Source organism: Sapajus apella, unplaced genomic scaffold, assembly GCF_009761245.1.
Source record: "Sapajus apella isolate SASKATOON/1434 unplaced genomic scaffold, GSC_monkey_1.0 scaffold19, whole genome shotgun sequence".
NCBI classification, from domain to species: domain Eukaryota; kingdom Metazoa; phylum Chordata; class Mammalia; order Primates; family Cebidae; genus Sapajus; species Sapajus apella.
Genome location: NW_022436959.1, coordinates 1,803,092 through 1,818,610, shown reverse-complemented (window position 1 = coordinate 1,818,610; position 15,519 = coordinate 1,803,092). Strand labels below are relative to the sequence as shown.

Sequence of the window (15,519 nt, the reverse complement as noted above, 5' to 3'; positions counted from 1 at the left end):
AATCTATAGCCCAGGACTTGCTGAGGTACAGCTAGTTACCTCCTCAAACTCCACTCAGTGGTCCCAAGGCCCTGAACCCCAGTGTGTCCAAGACCAGACTTGTATCTCCAGCCCAGCTTGGCTCTCGAAGTAGATGGTTCCTTCAGCACCCACTTTCACAAGGTAGAAACTAGGGTGATATTTCTCTCTTGTTCCCCTCATCCGTTCATTCATCAGGCCCTACCAGCTGCTCACCTGTGTAGAATTAGCGCCGTGCCATTTTCCTGCACAGGCCACCTTTCTCTCTTACCTGGACCCGTCCTGGGTCTCTCTACCTCCAGCGTTGCCACCCCCACCCATTCTCCACACCGTGGCCATATTCATGTTTTTATTAGTTACTTTCTGTATCCCTGGGCCTCTGCCACATCACTGCCCTAAATTATTTGTGGCTGCTCCTTGCCAAATTCCTTGATGTGGCTTGACAAACCCTCTGAGCAGGCCCAGCCCCACCTGTTCCTGCAGAATAATCCTTGGGTGCCTACCTCCCACCTTTAGCCCCACCGCCCCATGTCCCTGGTTGGCGTGCAGTCCCTGAGCAGGCCATGCTCACTCTGTCCCCTCGTTCCTTTGCTCTTGCTGTTCCTGCCACCCTACCTGGAACACTGCCGTCCTCTCCTCTGCTGTGCAGGCCCGAAGATGTCAGTGTAGAGGCCACTTCCCAGGAGCTCATAGCTTTACAGGCACATGGCACCGTGTGTTTGCCTCCTGAGAGGGCCCATTATGCAACTGATGCACTTACTTGGTTCCTCCATTAGACACTCAGATGCCCAGGGGCAGAGGCTGCTTTTGCTCATCAGTGTGTCCCCAGCACCCAGGAGTGCCTGGTGCATAATGTATAACCTTAGGTCTTTTATCCATGCAGTGAATGAATGGATCCATCATACCACATTCATTCTCTGTCTGTTACATGCTGCTCTGTCTCATAGACTATACTATGTCATTTAATAAATGCAATGGGAACCCAAAGTGCCAGAATCCTCTGAGAAAGGGAACCAGAGTGAATCCTGACTGTAGCATCCTTTAGGTTACAATCTATTCTGGAAGCATGAGTGTCTCTATAGTTGGGAGTTTATCCTTTAAGTGCTTTTGAAACATCCATAGCGTTACCCTGTATCTTTTTGGGGGCCAATGAGGCTCATGCAGTCTGTGTCCCATGCCATCTGGCTGCAGGGTGCCCTCTGGCTTCTGTCTCCTTGGTGCTGCTGCTTATCTTCTGTGCTGTCCGTGTCTGCCTGGCACTTTCCCCAGCACCCTTTCTATAATCCCATTATAGATCTTAATCGCATGCATTCTAGGTCCTTCTAAGTTTTGCTTATCCTGACTTCAGAACTTGCCCTTCCAGGTGTCATTTATCTAAATAAATCCCTGCTATCAGCTGCTTTTATGTGATTGGCCACTCTTCTCAAAGTAGGGTACAGAAAAAGAAATTATAGTTCATCGTAGCTTTCATCTTCCTGGGGCTCTGCTGTTCTCGGAGGGTGGACCAAGCTCCAGACCACTGACAGACACAACCTCTTAGGCCCGGCTCTACTGGTCCACGCTGGAACCCAGGAGACTCTCAGGGAGACCCCTTCCTCCTCCTCAGACATATGCTAAAGCAGCTTCCTAGCTTCTGTGAGCTCCTGTGGAGGGCTTGTCCCCAGATGCATGGCACTTTCTGAAATATAGGAGGTATTCAGTATAAGTTTGTAGAATGAAGAGAAGAAAGGAGGGAGGAAGGGGCAGAATTGAAAATATGAGCTATCAGATTCCTTCTAGGGCAAGACGTTAGATGATGTCAAGTGGAGGATTTGGTAAATAGGCTTATTGCTCCTTCATGTGTCTGAAATTTCCTTCCAGGGAGTATCTGATGTGCTAGAAGAATCTGATATCATAAATACTGAAATAAATACCCTAAACTGGAAGGATTTCCAATAAGGTTAAAAATAAAATCAGGATAGTTATATAACAGGAAACATCTCAGAATACCCTTAAGGACTGCAGCTCTCAGGAGGACAAAACAGCTTTCTGAAGAAATCTGAAGTTATAAGCAGCTGTGGCAGTAGCTTCTTAACAGGCATTGTTCTCATTTCGAAACACAAACTGTGTAAATCTGAGGGTCTTATCATCTTCTCTCCCCTTGCCCCTACAGCGATCCCATTTTGCGTTGCTGGGTTTTAGTAGTGTAAGAATGTCTCTGGGTTTTGCTTGTTGGTTTTTGCCCCTCTCCCTACTCCTAATGCACTGATACTATTTGGCATTGGTTTTAGAGCAGACGATAAATGGGTTTTTATCTCATATGCCAATTGCAGTAGATTGGTTGTGGCTCACTGGAGTGTTGAGAAGGATTTGGAAGCTGAATCTAAGTTCAGTGGGGAGAGTTCCGTGGAGGTTTCGGGGCTGGAGAGTAGCACTGTGCGTGCCAGGCTGCGTCGTGTGTGTTCTAGAGGACAGTAAGTGATGAGAGCAGAGTGTGGCATCCTTCAGGTTTTGACTTCAGTTAGAGTCAGTTGACGTTATTTTAATGTCATTTTCATTTCAGAGCCTGAAATTGTTGGTTTTCAAATCTTGTTCTGCTGTGGCTTGTAGTATCTTAGTGAATAGTAGGGAGAAAAATAGAGCTGAATATCTTAACAGTGTTGAGACCTTTTCTCTAAACTGTTGCCATCTGATACCTGATACTAAATTGGACTTCATGACCATAAAAGGGGCAGGAATGGGAGACTATTTGAAAAGTCCCTCCAGTGTAAATATTTATCATGGTTATTTCAGAGGCAGCTTAAGCTTATGAAATTTGAGCTACAATTGCATAGTCCTAACTTAGCATATAAGTTGCTGTCCAATTGGTAACCTGGAATCTGGATTTGCACACTGGGAATCAGAATGTGCTGAGAAGTGGCCAATATCCTTGACCTGCCAGCAGCCATATTTCATGAATAGCAGTCAGTTACATAAATGCAGGTAGCACCTTTCGCCAAGGGAGGATCCACCCAGTCGTCTTGTTTGAGGCATTCTTTTCAGAAGGATAAACTGAGGCATGGCCTTTGCTATTACCCATTCAGGCTGAAATGTGTGAGCTATGATAGCAACTTGGCCTGACGGCCTCCAGGCCTGGTCAGAAGATAAATTCCTTGAGAGTTTCCATGTGCCAGTTGTCGACACCACAAATGTAATAAGCAAGAATGTCTGAGTCCCCAGCCTCAAGGGGCTTCCACGCTTTTTGGGAGGAGACAGAAGCACCCCAATAAACACATGCTTCAAGGTAGCACAAATTCCACTGAAGAAAATAGCATATTGTGATCTGGGATGCTGGTTTAACTCAGGTGTCCAGGAAGGGTTGCTTGGAGGAGATGGCATTCATAGTTAGACTGGAATGAGGGGATGAGACAGATAGTGTTGGAAAGATCCTGGGGAAGACCCTTCCAAGACAGAGAAGCAGCAAAAGCAAACCTGCCTAAGAGATGGAACAAAAGCCAACAGGGTTGGAGCAGAGAGAACACCCACACTCTTGTCCATTAGCCTGGATGTTTCCTAATTTGTCGTTTGTTTGGTTTTTGCTGTTTTGTGTATGTGTGTTTTGTTTTGTTTTGTTGGCTTTTGAGATTGAGCCTCACTCTGTTGCCCAGGCTGGAGTGCAGTGGCGCAATCTTGGCTCACTGCAACCTCTGCTTCCCGAGTTCAAGCGATTCTCCCACTTCAGCCTCCAGAATAGCGGGGATTACAGGTGCCCGTCACCATGCCTGGCTAATTTTTGTATTTTCAGTAGAGATGGGATTTCACCATGTTGGCCAGACTAGTCTCAAAGTCCTGACCTCAAATGATCCACTCACCTTGGCCTCCCAAAGTGCTGGGATTACAAGCGTGAGCCACTGCACCTGGCCTAATTTGTTGTTGGTGGTGGTCGTTTCTTATAAGCCTTGAAAACTTTTATTGCTCTTCTTGAAACTGCTTTTAAATTAGCCATTGAATTTGGTGAGACAGTGTTTGCTTAGTTTTACAAAGGGTATGAAGAAGTCTACAAATTAAGGCCAACTTTAAAAATTGACTAATTCTAACCAGTTGTGGTAGCTCACACCTGTAATCCAAGTACTGTGGGAGGCCAAGGCAGGTGAATCACTTGAGCTCAGGAGTTCGAGACCAGCCTGGGCACCACGGTGAAACCTAATCTCTACTAAAAATACAAAAATTAGCCTGGTATGGTGGCGTGTACCTGTAGTCCAAGCTGCTTGGAAGGCTGAGGCAGGAGAATCACTTAAACCCTGGAGGTCAAAGCTGCAGTGAGCCAAGATGGTGCCACTGTACTCCAGCCTGGGTGACAAAGTGAGACCCTGTCTCAAAAAAAAAAAAAAGAAAAGAAAAAGAAAAAGTTGTCTAATCCCTTTGGAGGGAGGCATGTGCTTCAGAGTGGGCCCGTTTCTTTTCTGCAGAACCTGTGCAGGTTGCTGGAGTGGGGAGGAAATGGCCAGTGACCATTAGCACATTAGCTGGGTGGGCAGGGAGTGCCGTGACACCATCCACAGCTGACCCACTCCCTAAACAGTCCCTTGGAGCTCGCATGCTTTTACTGTGTGCTGAGTGCAGCCCAGGCCTCCCGCATAGGCTTGACCACCTGTTCGCTGTGTCCACGAACACTTCAGAGCAACATGTCAAAAGGGAAAATACCTCCCCTGTCAACCTGTGTGCACTTCTCAGTTCTGTCACCTTGGCTGCTGGCCATAGCCTCGGTTCAGGCACCTGCTCTGGAAACCGGCAAGTCATCTCTCCCCTTGGTGCCTCTGGAGACCTCTGCAATCGCCTTTTTTCCTAGCCCCCTTCCCTGACAAAGCTAACCAGGTCCCTCCAGGAATCCTTCTCTGGCCTCAGCTGGGCCTGGCTCCTCTCTGCATCTCTGTATACCTGCTTGGCATACAGTACATCATATTCTGGACTGGCCATGAGTGCCTTCCAGGCAGGGAATGCCATAGCCATCACGGATCCTCAGTCACCTGCACACAGTAGGGCTCTGCCAATGTTTGGAAAACAAATGAGTGGCTGAGCAGGGTCCTTTTACAAGCAATGGTTTTAGCTATTTGGGTGACTGTTTTCTTCTTTATATTCGTCTGAATATATTCAAATTCCTTACAGTAAGTGGCTGTCAGATACTTTTAGAATATTTTATGGCAAAATGTTTATAAATAAAATTTAGCATTTTAACCCTTGTTAAGTGTACAGTTCAATGGCATGGCATAAAGTACATCTATGTTATTGTGTAACATCACCACCATTCATTGTCTCTAGAACTTTCTCTTTTCTTTTTTTTTTTTATTTTTATTTTTTGAGATGGAGTATGTCGCCTAGGCTGGAGTATAGTGGCGCCATCTCAGCTCTCTGCAGCCTTGACCTCCCAGGCTCAAGAGATTCTCCTACCTCAGTCTCCCGAGTAGCTGGGATCACAGGCATGTACCACCACGCCCACCTAATTTTTTGTATTTTTAGTAGAGATGGGGTCTTGTGATGTTGCCCAGGCTGCTCCTAAACTCCTGAGCTCAAGCAGTTCTGCCTTGGCCTCCCAAAGTGCTAGAATTACAGGCATAAGCCACTGTGAACTTTTTCTTAATCCCAAATGTAATTCCATATCTTTTAAACAATACCTCTCCATTCTCCTTTTCTCCCAGTCCCTGATAAAGCACCATTCTGTTACCGGAAAGGGGTCTCAACGCAGACCCCAAAAGAGGGTCCTTGGACCTTGCACAAGAATGAATTTAGGGCGAATCTATAAAGTGAAAGCAAGTTTATTGGTAAAGTAAAGAAATAAAGAATGGCTGGCTAGGGCCAAATGCAGTGGCTCACGCCTGTAATCCTAGCACTTTGGGAGGCTGAGGCAGGTGGATCATTTCAGGCCAGGAGTTTGTGACCCACCTGGCCAACATGGCGAAATCCCATCTCTACTAAAAATACAAAAATTAGCCAGGCATAATGGCACACACCTATAAAACCAGCTATCTGGGAGGCTGAGGCAGGAGAATGGCTTGAACTGGGGAGGTAAAGGTTGCAGTGAGCCAAGATCAAGCCACTGCATTCCAGCCTGGTGACAGAGACTGTCTCAAAAAAAAAAAAAAAAAAAAAGAATGGCTAGCTGTTTGTATGGTTATTTCTTTATTATATGCTACACAAGGGGTAGATTATTTATGAGTTTTCCAGGAAAGAGTCGATTCCTGGAACTGAGCGTTCCTCCCCTTTTTAGACCCACGTAGAGTAACTTCCTGACATTGCCATGTCACCTATAAATTGTCATGGCATTGGTGGGAGTGTCTCTTAGCAGGCTAAGGCATTGTAATTAGCGCATGAGCAGCGAGGATGACCAGAGGTCACTTTTGTGGCCATCTTGATTTTGGTGGGTTTTAGTCATTTAGTCAGCCTCTTTACCACATCCTGTTTTATCAGCAAGGTCTTTATGGCCTGTGCCTTGTGCTGACCTCCTATCTCACCCTGTGACTTAATGCCTAACCTCCTGGGAATGCAGCCCAGTAGGTCTCGGCCTCACTTTACCCAGCCCCTATTCAAGATGCAATCGCTGTGGTTCAAACGCCCTTGACAATTCTACTTTCTGTCTGTGTGAAATTGACTACTCTAAGATACCTCGTGTAAGTGGGTTCATATAGTATTTGTCTTTTGTGACTGGCTTATCTCATTTAGCGTGTCTCCAAGGTTCATCCTCAGTGTGGCGTGTATCAGAATGCCCTTTGTTAAGGCTGAGTAATATAGTCCATTAAGTGTATGTACTACATTTTGCTTATTCATTCATCTGTTGATGGTCATTTATGTTGTTTCTGCCTTTTGGCTGTTGTGAATAATGCTGCTATGAACATTGGCATGCAATTATCTATTCAAGTTCCTGCTTTCAATTCTTTGGGGAATATACTTAAAAGTGAAATTCCTGGATCATATGGTAAAAATTACTTTCAGAATTTAGAAACCTTTTAAATACTTTCAAAACGGTCATTTTGATTTAAGCAAAAGGTCACCTTAAGATGGGAGGTGACACGGAAATGCAGGATGACATCTCAGCCTTTTGTTCTGTGACTTGTTTGATGATCCTTGGTAACATGAAATGATTAGTTTTCAAGTATGGTTTTGATTTTTTTCTTACAGCATCAAGCTTCTAGCTGTGCAAGAACTGCTTGACAGAGAGGCCTTGGAAAAGGTAAATATTTTGCTCTTTCTGCCCCATATTCACAAACCGAGAACAGAGGGCCACATATAGGAAAAATTCACCTTCCTGTCACCAGAGACAGCCCTTACTGAAAAGACGGTTGGTTGTTTTGTATTCTTGACTGTCAGTGAATCATGCAGAATTTTAACCTCTGCTCCCGACCTTGCTGACACTGTGTTCATATCTATAAACTTGGCTGTGCCTGGCTCCCTCAGGGTTGTGTGCGGGTTGTGTGAATGGCAGAGGCTCACACTGCAGGGGGCCATACTCTGGAGGAGGCTTTCTGTGTGCTTTGAATCATCCGGAGCCAGAGGCCTCCTGCGTGCTGGAATCTGTGCTGGCCACCTCACTCCATTTCTGGTTGCTGTGTGTTGTTATCTGGGTGTAGGGATGACAGAGTTGAGACCCAGGTAACTTGCCCAAGGCAAATGAACTAAATAGAAGAGTGATGATTTGAATCCCAAGAGTTCCATTTTCAAAACCAGTACTTCTCTATTCGGTAGTCAGGTTCATGAGTTTGTGTCTCTTTTAGGCCAGTACTGAGGATTGGGAAACTGCCTCCCTGCCCCCAAACTAATGTTTCACTGTGCACTGGAAGAGACCACCTAGTGTGTCTCAGTGTTCTACGTTCAAATCAAGCCTGCAGTTGGGGATCCTTTGCCAATTGGAGGTTCAAGTTTGGCATGAGTGGTGGGGTGGGCTCCACAAAACAGGCTGGGTGGGTGCTGAGGAGGCCAGACACCCCCACTTGCCCATTGGGGTCCTTCCAACTAATACCAAGCTCTCAGACCCTGGGGAGTTCAGGACTCTTCCCGAATATGTAGCTGCAGGTGATAATTAGAATCTGTAATGCTAACATGAAGCAAAAGCACCCAAACAATATTCATTTATTTTTGGTTGGAGAGATAAGCATTTGAACTGTATTCATTTAGTTTTGGAATTTAAACTGTTTGTGGGGGGGCAGGTGAGGTGGCTCTGCCTGTAGTCCCAGCACTTTAGGAGACTGAGGCTGGAGGGTTGCTTGAGCCCAGGAGTTTGAGACCAACCAGGGCAACATACTGAGACCTTATCTCTTCAGAAAATAAAAAAAAATCGGCCAGGTGTGGTGATACACACCTGTGGTCCCAATTCCGTGGGAGGCTGAGGCAGGAGGATCACTTGAGCCCAGGAGGCTGAAGCTACAGTGAGCCAAGATCATGCCACTGCACTTCAGCCTGGATGACAGAGCAAGAGACCCTGTCTCAAAAAATAAAATGTTTGGGTTAGTAGCCAGTCTGCTGGCTGGCACTAAAACAAAGTCTTTAAAATAAACACCAACCAGTGGTATGAGGGGAGAATGGGGGCTGAGCACTGCTTTGGATTTGACGTCCCCTCAGCCTCATTTCTATCTTGGGTCAACCAAGGATAGAGCTGCTGCCCGACCTCAGAGAGGCAAAGCAAGAAACAAATGAGTTAATGTAGCAAAAGGGCTTCCTAAATACCAAAGCACTCTACTCATATTAATTCTTAATTACTTATATCAATTCTTAATATGCATTCAGCCATTAAAACATAGTGGTCAGGCTATAAAAGACATCACTGGGCCAAATGGCAACAATGGATGTGGATGGTAAATGAGATGAAGGTATTATATTAACATTAACATTTCCTGAAGTTGATCATTGGCTTGTGATCATGTAAGAGAATGGCCTTGTTCTTTGGCAGTGGTTCCCGACCTTTTTGGTACCAGGGACCAGTTTCATGGAAGAAAATTTTTGCACAGACCTGGGTTGGGGAGATGGCTTCAGGATGACATGAAACTGCCTCCTCAGATCATCAGGCATTAGATTCTCATAAGGAGAGCACAAACTGGGGACCCCTGTTCTTAGGAATTAACACAAGTGTATTTAGGAATAAAGGGGCATGTTTATAACTTGTTCTCAAATGATCCAAGAAAAAAAAATAGTGATGTATATGTATATCAGATAGAGCCAGAGAAAGATGAGCACAATTCATTAAGTAAATAAGGCAAAATACAAACAATTGATCCTTCTGTGTCAAGGGGTATGTGAGTTCCTTGTACGTTCTTGAAACTTTTTAAAAGCTTTTGCCCCTCAAAAAAATTGTCATATTAGTATTCATTATGCTTATTTGTTTTATTCCTCAATTTAAAAAACCATCAGACAAAGCTAGCAAACGTGGAGCCCAGTGCTGGGGTATATCAGTATAATAAAAATGGCCAAATAATGGTTATGGCCAGGCACGGTGGCTCATGCCAGTAATCCCAGCACTTTGGGAGGCTAGGATCATTTGAGGTCTGAAGTTCAAGACCAGCCTGGCCAATGTGGTGTAATCCTGTCTCTACTAAAAATGCAAAAATTAGCCGGGCAGTAGTGGTGTCTGCCTGTAATCCCAGTTTCTCAGGAGGCTGAGGCAGGAGAATCGCTTGAGCCTGAGAGGTGGAGGTTGCAGTGAGCCGAGATTGCACCACTGCACTGCAGTCTGGGTGAGAAAATGAGACCCTGTCTCAAAAACTGAAAACAAAAGTAACAGTTATGACTTTTGAACTATGTGTACGTCCAATTTATTGAGGCTGCAGAGTCAAGCCAATCTGTGGGTGTTACCGACTTGCAAAACCTAGCGGAAAAGTGGGGTCAGAGATTACTGTGGCTGGTAGTGCAGCCAGTTGTGCTGCCCTGAGGATTTGATTTTGATGCTGAGGCTTCAGTGGAGCAGGCCCTAAACCCTCCTAATTAACTGGATTAACTTGGATTACTTACTTTCTCATGCCTCAGTTTCCCGGTTTATAAAAGGGAAACCATTCTAATTTGTAACTCAAAGAGGTTTTATGACTAATTAGATAGTTCATGTAAAGGACTTTGACACTATGCCTGGTACTCAGTTATCTCCAACAGTTAGCTGCTGCCCGTGTTTTTTCCTCTTCCTCCTCCTCCTCCCCCCTCACCCCCATCCTGTCTCCCCCAGCCTGCTGATGGTTTTGTATTGTTCCCCTCGTCTCAGAATATGACCAGTAGAAAGCTTTACAAGATGGTCTCAATACACACAGAGGCCAGCAGGGAACCAGATTCACTGAGTTTTGTCCTCCTTCCTTTTGTTCATTCATTTATTCCCTTATGTTACAGGCATTTGTTGAGTTTCCAGTGTGCCAGGCAAGTGGCAAACATTTCTCAAAAAGTTCGGAAGCAAACAGTCATCATGAGCTTGATAGCTAGTTACATTTTGGGTGACATATGATACATTATCTGGCAGAGTGCTATTTTGTGCATCAAGATTGGTCCAGTTGAGGCGGGGCACGGTGGCTCATGCCTGTAATCCCAGCACTTTGGGAGGCCGAGGTGGGCAGATCACCTGATGTCAGGAGTTCAAGACCAGCCTGACCAACATGGTGAAACCCTGTCTCTACTAAAAATGCAAAACAAAACAAAAATCAGCCAGATATGGTGGTAGGTGCCTCTCAGCTACTCAGGAAGCTGAGGCAGGAGAATCACTTGAACCCGAGAGACGAAGGTTGCAGTGAGCCGAGATCACACCACTGCACTCCAGCCTGGGCAACAGAGCAAGACCCCACCTCAAAAAAAAAAAAAAAAAAAAAAAGGATTGGCCCAGTTGATATGCTGGAATAAGATGAGTTCCTAAAGGGCCTCTTGACTTACAGATTCCCTTCCACCTGGACTGATTAAAGAGCTACCAAGAAAACTTCCTGTCAAATGTAGAGCTTTGTTACTCGAAGTGTGGCCCGCAGACCCGCAGCATTAGAAGCTTGTTAGAAACGCAGAATCTCAGCTCCCTGACTTCAGACCCCCTGAATTGGAGTTACATTCTAAAAAGCCCCAGGTGATTATGTGCTCGAAAGCTTAAGAACACTGCTGTAGACTATTATTTATTATCACCATCGCTGTTATCAACTAGTCAGAAAGAATCTGTGAGCTGTCAATTTGTCTTTTATGGGCAATTAAGCTCTTTGTTTTTGGCACCAAAAGAGAAGAAATAAACATCGTCGTTTTATTTGTGAGAACCCAGTTTTTATTTTTAGTTCACCTTGCTGCTTCTTTTCATTAAGAAAATAGTATTAATTCAATAGGTAGAGCCAGCAAAAAAGGGCTTAGACACACATTCTGCAAATCTCAAACCTCTTTTACTGTCGTGCAGCTGAGCTTCAAATGACAACCTGCCTTTGAGTTTTGCAGTCTGAACTCCCGACACCCCACTGTGATAGAACTGGTCGCTTCTAGCCAGACAGTCCCAACAGTAGGGCCCTGCACATGCCTCCCTCCTGTAAGATGGGAGCTATTCTAAAGGGGCTGTTTCCTTCACAAGTACTGGTAGATGAAATTTGAACAATAAAAGATTTAAATTATGTAAAACATAACATAAAAAGCTAAAAAGAAGTAGCAGTCTTTTGAGGTCTCATAGAAAATAAGTGCTTTTTCTTGCAAATATTAGGCCTTGTTACTAGAATCTTAGTATTTTTAGCTTAAAATGACCAGCCATTTGCTTAAACATTACTTGGTTTTAGGTAGACATCCTTCCCATTTTTAGATGTGCCAAGGTTTTCCTGTTTTCTACAGAGCCCAGAGCCAGCTCTAAGGAGGTTCCCTGTTGGCAGAGCTGAGTTCTTCTCCTGGTGTGGCCTCTGCTGAGCTGCTCTCTCTGGCGGAGGATCTTCCCTGAAGGCCCCAGTTCCTTTCCTAGTCTGTGAAACTGCTCTCTGTGGTTCCTTCCCACTCTTCAACACCTGGGCTTCATTTTACAGAGTTGATTTTTTTCTTTTTTTTTTAAATCTTTTTTTTTTTTTGAGACGAAGTCTCACTCTGTCACCCAGGCTGGAGTACAGTGGTGCAATCTCAGCTCACTGCAACCTCCAACTCCCAGTTTCAAGCAATCTCCTGCCTCAGCCTCCCGAGTAGCTGGGATTACAGGCACCTGCCACCACACCAGCTAATTTTTTTGTATTTTTAGTAGAGATGAAGTTTCACCACGTTGGCCAGGCTGGTCTCGAACTCCAGACCTCAGGTTATCCACCTGCCTCGGCCTCCCAAAGCGCTGGGATTACAGGCATGAACCACTGTGCCCGGTCACAGAGTTGATCCTTGATCACATTTTGAAGAGGGGGAAGTTTTGCCCTTGTGTACTCAGTTTTCTAGTATTTTCTCCAATTGCTTGTGCCAGTGGTCCTTACTGTGTTTGGGGACTTTCCTGTTTCACCTACCCTATTTACCATCAAATCACATGTTCCAGGAAGAGGTGAATGGTGAACACAAGCCCAGTACATAGACACACAGAGACCCCAAGACACAGATCAGTAGGATTCTAGTTTTTGCCTCTTATTCTTTTTCTTCATTTAGGTGCAGTAGATTGGGTAGGAGGTGGGGGACCCTTGCGGGGTCAGGCTTCTGAGTTTCTCTTCCCTGCTAACACTACACAGAGCCAGTTCCCAGACTAGTAAAAGTGACTTGCCATTTATTTTAAAAATGTTATAAACCATACAATTAACCAATTAACGATCTAGGTTCCTCTTCCAATTTCTTGTTTTGAAAAATGGTTAGAACCATGAGCAGATGCTCTAAGATGTGTGAGTGTCAGAGCATGTGACAGTGATCTGAAAAAGTGTTTTGGATTAAAATGTGCTTTTTTTTTTTTTTTTTTTTTTTTTTGTTAAACATCCGTTAGGTCCCAAGAGCAAGAGCTTGCTGTAAGAAGGATACATGCCATGCAGTTCTCTGTTCTTTTTGCTCTGAGAGTGGGACACTTGTTTTTCTGAACTTAAGTCACAGGGACGTGTTTCCCAGGCTTTAAACACAGGCCCATCTAATGCCTTTAAATGTGGCATTTCATAAAAGGAAATAAAAATATTGGTACAGCTTGATTTAGAAAGATCATTTTTCAATGACCCTTTCAAATGGCTTCCTGCAAAGCCACAAACAATAGTTTGGCCCGTCACTCCAGCTGGAGGTCACCCTCACTGTGGTAAGACTAGAGGGCAGGCCACCAGCTGACCCAGCCTGAGAAGCTGCCTGTGTGAGCTGGGCCCTCTGGAGGCACAGGACCCCCGCCTGGTGGCCTTGCCAGTGCTGCCCTCCCAGGCCATGACTGTCATAATCACAAGTCCACTGAGTTCCTGCTGTGAGGGCACAGGCGGGGTTAAAGTCAGCCCTGCCATTTGCTAGCTGAGGGAACTGTGAGGCCGGTTACTGGCTAACCTCAGTTTTGTTTTGTTTTTTTTTGAGATGGAGTCTTGCTCTGTCCCCAGGTTGGAGTGCAGTGGCACAATCTTGGCTCACTGCAACCTCCACCTCGCAGGTTCAAGCGATTCTCCTGCCTCAGCCTCCTGAGTAGCTGGGATTACAGGCACGCCACCACACCCAGCTAATTTTTGTATTTATAGTAGAGACGGGGTTTCACCATGTTGGTCAGGCTGGTCTCGAACTCCTGATCTCAGGTGATCTGCCTGCCTCGGCCTCCCAAAGTGCTGGGATTACAGGCATGAGCCACCGTGCCCTGCCAGCCTGTTTTTTTTTTTTTAATACGCAGCTTCACAATAATACCTACCCTGTTAGGATATTTTCTTGTAAGAACTGAGATGTGTGAAATAAAAGCCATTATGCATATTGTAAGCCCCAGAACGGCAGTAGCTGTACTACCCCTTCTACTGCTAATTAGCTGCTGCTGTGATCGTCATCATCATCATCATTGGCATCTGGTCCTTACTTCTCTCTGGAGAAGCCCGACTTGAGATCGATTTGTTGCCATTAGAAGATGTGAAAGAAGCTACATCCCCGCTGCTCCTTTTGCCAAATTGGCTAGGAAAAGATGCCTGTCAGTCCTCCCTGGATCCCAGCTTCTTGTCTAGCTTCCCTGAAGATCGAGCAGATGACCTCGAAGATGTCTTAGAGTCCTTTACATGTGTGACAAAGTGTGTGCATTTCATCAGCAAGCCTGGGACTAGAAAAATTCAACTTGTGCTGGGTGTGGTGGCTCACACCTGTAATCCCAGCACTTTGGGAGGCCAAGGCAGGTTGATCACCTGAGATCAGGAGTTCGAGATCAACCTGGCTGATATGGTGAAACCCCATCTCTACTAAAACTACAAAAATTAGTTGGACGTGGGGGCACACACCTGTAATTCCAGCTACTTGGAAGGCTAAGGCAGGAGAATCGCTTGAATCCAGGAGGCATAGTTTGCAGTGAACCACAATCTCACCAATGTACTCCAGCCTGGGTGACAGAGTGAGACTCCATCTAAAAAAAGAAAAATTAGTCAAGGACTTTCCAGGCAAACCCTAGTGGTGGGCAACATTAAAATGATAGGTTAATAACTTACTGGGAATTTTCAGAAGGAAAGAGGATGGTAAGCCATTTTCACATAGACATGTGTGAATAACCTAAGGATGCAAAGTGCTTGTATCTGTAATTCATGAGGGTGTTTTCTGAATATACACACATGCACATCCATAAATACTACCTCCTTTATTATGTGTTTTTGGAGTGTTTTCTTACTATGCTTTGGACTTCCAATTAATTTAGTTTCTGTAACAATTGAGTGCTTGCTCTGTGCTAAAATTGTACTGTTTACCATGGGGGATAAAGTTATAATGATACATTTGATATTAGAGATACATTTACATTTGAAGCGCATGCATAGAATCCCAGAATGTCAGAACCGAGGGAGACTTTTAAAATCATCTAATCCAGCCCTGTCGTTTTGCAGACAGGACACTGAGGCCAAGGCGGTTGAAATGCCCCCTGCCCCAGGTCCACAACAGGTGCACTGGTAATCCGGGACTCAGCCCAGCAGACTGGGCTCCATTTCCCAGATCCTTAAGTGCAGCCAGCTGCCCATCTTCTATGATCTCATTTAATCTGGACATCAGCCTTAGCAGGCATACTGGACGATTCTATCTCTGCATTTCCCAGGAGTGGGAGCAGGTCCAGAGGATCAGTCCTGGCCCAGGCGATGGGGCACCAATGCCCAGGTCTTCTGATAGTGTGACTTGTAGCAAAACAGATTTGTACAGTTGGTGTTAGCCTCCTCTAACAGGAGGGACAGAGAATGTGGGATGGGGGATAGAAAGGAGGCAGTAGCAGGTTCTGAGTTCCAGATTTGGACAATGTCAGAGAAGCACCTGAAAGTGAAGGAGCATGCAGGGTGTGAGGGCTGCCTGGAGACCATCCACCTAGCAGGAGGTTATGGGAGCCAAGAGCACATATGAGAGGATGGAGAACGTGGATTGGACACATCCTTCCTTTGGGTTTGGTATCCAAATGAATTGCTTCAAGATCTTAACTTATAAAAATATACATACTTTAAG

General features: G+C 45.3%; 1 protein-coding gene across 3 annotated transcripts in view; it reads left to right on the top strand.

The window, feature by feature from the left end:
- EEPD1 (endonuclease/exonuclease/phosphatase family domain containing 1) overlaps positions 1-15,519 on the top strand; it is a 136,082-nt gene that overhangs the window by 75,031 nt on the left and 45,532 nt on the right. For all 3 annotated transcript variants that reach the window (XM_032286797.1, XM_032286798.1, XM_032286796.1), the window contains exon 3: positions 7,150-7,201. In XM_032286797.1, the coding sequence (XP_032142688.1) occupies positions 7,150-7,201 (52 nt within the window). The remainder of the gene's footprint in view (positions 1-7,149; positions 7,202-15,519) is intronic.